Genomic DNA, 6,000 nt, shown 5'->3' with positions numbered 1-6,000 from the left:
GCGAGAGAGGGAACACAAGCAGGGGGAGTGGGAGAGGGAGAAGCAGGCTTCCCGTGGAGCAGGGAGCCCAACGCGGGGCTCGATCCCAGGACCCTGGGATCATGACCTGAGCCGAAGGCAGACGCTTAACGACTGAGCCACCCAGCCGCCCCCCACAAATAGCATTCTTAATGGTAAAACTTCAGAGCATTCCTATTACATTCAGGAATTAGTCTACGATACACGTTATCGTTCTTAATGATTCAACACTGTGCTGGAGGTCCTAGCCAATGCAGGAAGATTAGATTCCAGAATGTCAAGGGTCTACTCCTTGCCTCTCCCCTTCCAGCTGCCACCCTTAACTCTGTATTCACTAATGAGTTTTCAGAATTATCAGCTCCCACTCCTCTCCTAAAGCCCTGCAATATCCTTCCTTAGTTGGCCTCTTGTTTGATTCCTGCCTGTACTGCAAAGATGGGGGCAAAGGCAGAAGCGGAAGGTGGCCCCAAGGAGACGCTCTCACTATAGCAGGCCCTTCCTGTATACACAATGAGTTTTGGCAGCATTGTAGAGTGAGGTGGAACCTTGGCCCTGACCACCTGGCCCTTGGCATCACCTTAGCTGCAGAGTGAGAGAGAGAGAGACAAGCTTTGGTTCTGAGGAGACTTGCCTGAGCTCACAACAGAGGTATGAGGTGGGACCTGGGCGCTGACTCCAGCATCACAGAGTCCAGTTTTCATTGCCCTGGGTCCTTCTTATCTCTCGCTTCATCAAGCCACATCTAATACCCGGTGCCCTTGTAGACAAGGGCCCTGGATCGAGTACCAGCTAGCAGACTCCCCTGCACTCCCACTCCCCAAGGGCCCCCTGACCAACTTCGAGCCTCCAGGGAACTGGTGTCCTCAGGGTTTGCCACAATCTTGTTCATCAGCTGCTCTTGCTTGATTTTTAGCTTCTCCTTCTGTGAAGATAGAGACAGGGAATCTGTGAGGTCTGGCACCCACTAAGAACTAGCCTTCATACCTCGAAGGCCCTGGCTGCAGTCATAGAAACTAGGCCATAAAGCTCAGCGCCTGGCTTCCCGCTGTTCACCAGGGCACGGCCTTTGGTCAGCCCGTGGTTATTCACACCTAGGTGAGCCCAAGACCAATGACAGGTGACACAGCTTGTTAGATGAGGATCTCCAAACCGTGCTCAATCATTCAGGCATTAGATCATTACTGAGTACCTACTGTTTGTTGGGTGCTGGGTGCTAGGGATACAACGAGAGAACAAGATAGTCCCTGCCCTAGACATGCTTCGTCTGGGGGATGGACAAGAAGACCCAGAATGACAGTGGGATAAATGCTGTGAGTTGAGAAGCATGGGATGGAGGTGTTACCACATTAGGAGGGAGTCCCAGAGGAGAGGACTGGGAGAGGCCAAGGTTTGGCACAGGTCACTTACCTGGTTTGCCATTTCTAAAGACAAGAGTCTTCTCACGACATCGTCAAACCTGTGGGAAAAGCATAGCTATGAGAGACAGGTGTGGGGGAGAGGGGACAAGGGAATCAGTGCTGGTTCCATTTTAGTTTGAAAAGCAAGAATGATTGAAAATTTCTTTTATAACAAAAGTGTCTCTGTAGAAGTGGGGAGCCATTTCTCAGGGATTAAAAGTCAGCCAGAATCTGATTTGCTGTGCTGAGAACATGGAATGATGTGATAACTGCACAAAATTGGGGCTGTCAGCTTGACTGTTCCAGGCTCCTCACTGGGAGGGCAAAGGGAGGATTTTCTTTCTTTCTTTCTAAGATTTTATTTATTTATTTGATAGAGACAGACACAGCGAGAGAGGGAACGCAAGCAAGGGCAGTGGGAGAGGGAGAAGCAGGCTTCCTACAGAGGAGGGAGCCCGATTTGGGGCTCGATCCCAGGACCCTGGGATCATGACCTGAGCTGAAGGCAGATGCTTAACGACTGAGCCACCCAGGCGCCCCCAAAGGGAGGATTTTCATTTCAGCTAGAATATGGTTCAGTCAGTCTGTCTTGAGACATTTCATTTTTTTTTTTAATAAAGATTTTATTTATTTATTTGACACAGACAGAGGGGGAGCGGCAGGCAGAGGGAGAGGGAGAAGCAGGCTCCCTGCTGAGCAGGGAGTCCGATGCAGGGCTCTATCCCAGGACCCTGAGATCATGACCTGAGCCGAAGGCAGATCCTTAACAGACTGGGCCACCCAGATGCCCCGAGACATTTCAATTCTATCATCATTGTTTTTTACCCCTATCACACGGTACGGTGGAAGGGACTGCCCAGCTCTTGCTGTATAGGGCAGGGGCCGAGCAGAAGGATCCTGGCTTGGGTGTCTTTCAGCCCTGCATGTTGTCTCCCTCTATCTGAACCACAGTAGGAAAAAAGGCAAGCAGTTGAGCTCCATGAACTCCATTCTGCCCCTGCTGCCCCTCATCAAGCCTGGGCTTCAGTAGTTCTCTGCCCGGTTGTGTCATTAAGCTTCAGATACAGCGGGCCAGGCCTTGAAGTCACTGTCTTCCCGCTCTCCTCCCCAATCCTCTTCGGGCCCCCTGCCTCATCAGAGAGATTTCTTTCTGCTTACTTCTCAATTCCAGGAATGTTCTGGTAGTCTTTGAGCAGCGTGGAAGGGGGCGGGTCATCTTCTTGGCTGGGCTGGACTGTCAAGTGTAGGGACAAAAAAACACCCCGAGTCAACTCGCACTGCCCATCCTCCCTGTCCTGACTCTCTTCGCCAACTCTGTCACAGACAGCCAGGGCCTCAAGCGAGGCACTAGAGATCTCTGGGCTCAGCCTCTCCTTTGCAAACCCTGCAGGCAACTGTCTTGATATTTCACACTGGGAGTAGATGAGCTTTCCTAAGGCCCCATATTGTGCCTTTACCTCTCACACCACTTTAGATTCCCCACCAGAATGGGTCCTTTTGTGGATGGCCTGAGTTTGACTCTCTTTGAATCCCCTGGTCTGGTCTATGGCCTCATGTAAAACAGACACTCAACAAACACTTGCTGGCTGACGGCATGAATGAAATAAGGGGGTTGAGGAGGGCCCCGAGCTTTAGGACACAGGAAGCACCAAAGACCACATATAGGAAACTCTAAGCCTTGGTGTGTGTCATTCCCTGGGAGGTGAGAGAGAGGCACGAGGGAGATCAACTGGTCCTCTCCAGTCCGCCCCTGCTCTGCCGCTATGCAATCACAGCAGTAAATGCTAATATATACTTCATGTTTTGCACCCAGTGCGAAGAGTGCTCTCTTCACGTGTTAGCACTGAATCCTAACAACAATCCTTTCAGATACTTTTATAATCATTTTAGAATGACACTGAGAGAAAGTAACTTGCCCAGTCTCATTTACCTAGGAAGAGAGATCTTCCCACCATGCAGACTGCCTTGGAATGGGAAACCAAGCCCTCCACCTCAGAAGGACACAAAGCGCCTACCTATACTCTAGGTAGACCTGGGAGGTGCCAGCACGCCCTCCCTCGGGCTAGCTCATTCTCACTCAAACCCCGTCCGCAGGCTCCTGCTCCGCACCCCCCCCCCCGCCCCGCCTCTCCCCCGCGCCAGACAGGCTTCAGGCTACAGCCTGGTGGCAAGGCGGACGTGGGGGGCTTCTGCTCAGGCCCTCTGGCCTACGCGTCTGCCCACCCCATCAGGTGGTTCTAACTAGCCACCTCCTTCCCTTTGGCCACCCGGCGCCCCTCCAGGCAGTCCCTCTCCGCCTAAGTCCCACCCGAGAGCTCCTACCTGGTTTGTGGGTGGCATATCCGCGAACGGCCGGGAGGATGACACCTACGCAGAAGAGAGAGGGCTCAGGCCATCTCCTTAACTAGCCCGGCCTCCATTCCTTTCTATGGCCCCTGCACTACCCTTCCTGCATGGTCTTTGCGCCTCGGCGCCTAACCGCCGCCCCAGTTCTTCCGCACCCCGCTGCCCCACGCCTCTCCCACCTCGTCTTACTTCTTCCCCATCCACCGGCCTTTCTCCCTCATCCTGCCGCTGCTCTTCTCCCCTATCCTCGTCCCCCGTATCCGCCATCTCCGTCCAACCCCACTTCCCTCCTCGCGTTGCCCCGATTCTCCGCGCCTCACCGCGAGGAGAGGGAAGGCCCCACTGGAGAGAGGGAGGCCTGGCACACGCTCCGCCCGGCAGCCCAAGGACTGGGGCCTGGGCCACTGCCTGGGTCCGAAGCGACCTCAGCGCCCTCCACGCCGTCCTCAGCATGGTGACTCGTGACCGCGCGGGGCCGGCGCCACGGCCGCCGTCCCTTTCGCGGCACGGACCGGGCTACCTGGGCGCCGCCATGCTGACTCAGGCTCGACCAATGGAGCGCAGTTGCGAGACCGGAGCAGATGAGGACCGAGACAATGGATTAGAAAGGCGAGACTCGCGGTGCGGCGGGGTTGGGTCCAGGGGAGAGGTCTGGTTAGCAGCTGCGCAGGGCAGGAGGCTGGGTGGTCGCGGGCCTGGTTAGTGGTGTGCGGTGCTGTATAAATTCTAAGATGCCGCTTTTTCCTTGGGCATGCATCCCACCCTTAATCCCACTCTATGTTCCTGACCTTGAGCCCCGGTTATTTTGGAGGTTTTCTTAGGGCCTGCCTTAGTCTTCTCCCCCAACCTAGTCTTTCTACCTCCTCTCCCACCACATTCCAGGATGAGGCCCCGTAAGAGCTACTGGGTTTCATTCAGCCTCCTCTCGGGCAGCCTTGTAAGCCTCGTGATGAAGGTCGTTTATTTTGGAATGAGACAGCTCTGGGCTGGAATTGAAGCTCAGCTGTTTACTCACTGTGATCCTGTGGGCAAACCACCCCACCTTTCTGGGCCACGGTGTACTCATTCATCAAACGGGAATGGGAATGGGAATAACAGTATCTACTCTTTAGGTTGTTGGGGTATTAACTGAGGCAGTTGTGTGCAAGGGACCTGCCTGCTATATAGTAGGCATTCAGTAAGTATTTGCTATGATAATATTTGTGAAATGAGGGGTGTAAAGACAACTACAAATTAAAAGCAGGAAAAATAAATTTTTAATGAATTAAAAATAACATTTTAATTCTCCCTTGGTGCAAAAAGGGAAAAAGCTCTCCTCCCCCTCACTTTTCTTAAAGCATTTACTTTTGAAAAGTTGTGATTGTGAATTATTCCTCTGTCCTTTTGAGACCTATGTAAATCTTTTCAAAAACTAAATAAGGCTCTTGCTGGTTTTACAGCACGGGAATGTTCTTCTCAAGGATCTAGGAGCCATCTCTTGAAATGTAATCATTAGGAAGACAGTGGCCCTGTCTCCCAGTTTCTGCCTGGCTCTAAGTTGCCAACCTGCCTCTTCTCATAAAGATATGAGAAATTTCGTTTTCTTTGGGATAAAGGCAATTAGCAAACACAGGTGGCTACCCCACTTACCGGGTGAACTCTGTGTGACAGATGGTGCCATAAAGTCCTTTTGCTTGAGGACTAGGTATTATTTATCTTGAGAAAATGCATGCAATAACCTGTATCCACTTGGCTATATACAAAGGTAAGATTTCTTTCTGTCTTTTCAAACTCTTTAGGGGATTGCTGGTGATGCACATCACATCACAGAGGGAGAGAACCTTGCTCTGGTTTGACGTTCATTCAGTACTAAAACTGATTTTGCCCTCTTCTACCCTCTTGGAGGGGTTTTCTAGGTTGGCAGGAGATTTTATGTTTTTTACTATTTCATTTTTAAGCAATCTCTACACCCAACATGGCGCTCAAACTCACAACCCCGAGATCGAGAGTTGCATGCTCCACCCACTGAGCCAGCCAGGTGCCCCTGTAGATTTTGTTTTTAATTATATTTCTCCAACAGGGGTTAGTCTTTTCTGAGGTCTATTCCCCATGTCCCACAGCACTTTGTGACCCCCGTCAACCCTGACCACTGTGCCCTAATGACCAGTCTTCAAGTCTCTACCACTAGAGTGGGAGCCCTTTGAGGGTGGACTGAGCCAAATCATTTTTGAATCCCTGCTTCTAGCACAGAGCCTACATG

At 51.9% G+C, this 6,000-nt stretch overlaps 1 protein-coding gene across 1 annotated transcript in view; it reads right to left on the bottom strand.

The window, feature by feature from the left end:
• Positions 1 to 4,319, bottom strand: part of MRPS15 (mitochondrial ribosomal protein S15) — a 6,874-nt gene extending 2,555 nt beyond the window's left edge. The window contains exons 1-5 of the mRNA XM_035019084.1: positions 4,082 to 4,319; positions 3,738 to 3,782; positions 2,574 to 2,649; positions 1,426 to 1,474; positions 856 to 940 (exon numbers count right to left, since the gene is read on the bottom strand). Coding sequence (XP_034874975.1) covers positions 856 to 940; positions 1,426 to 1,474; positions 2,574 to 2,649; positions 3,738 to 3,782; positions 4,082 to 4,214 — 388 coding nt within the window. The 5' untranslated portion in view covers positions 4,215 to 4,319. The remainder of the gene's footprint in view (positions 1 to 855; positions 941 to 1,425; positions 1,475 to 2,573; positions 2,650 to 3,737; positions 3,783 to 4,081) is intronic.
• Positions 4,320 to 6,000: the final 1,681 nt, after the last annotated feature.

The sequence above is a fragment of the Mirounga leonina genome, unplaced genomic scaffold (genome assembly GCF_011800145.1).
Source record: "Mirounga leonina isolate KUSES-001 unplaced genomic scaffold, KU_Mleo_1.0 Mir_173, whole genome shotgun sequence".
In the NCBI taxonomy this organism is placed as follows: Eukaryota; Metazoa; Chordata; class Mammalia; order Carnivora; family Phocidae; genus Mirounga; species Mirounga leonina.
This window is presented reverse-complemented; position numbering and strand designations above follow the sequence as displayed.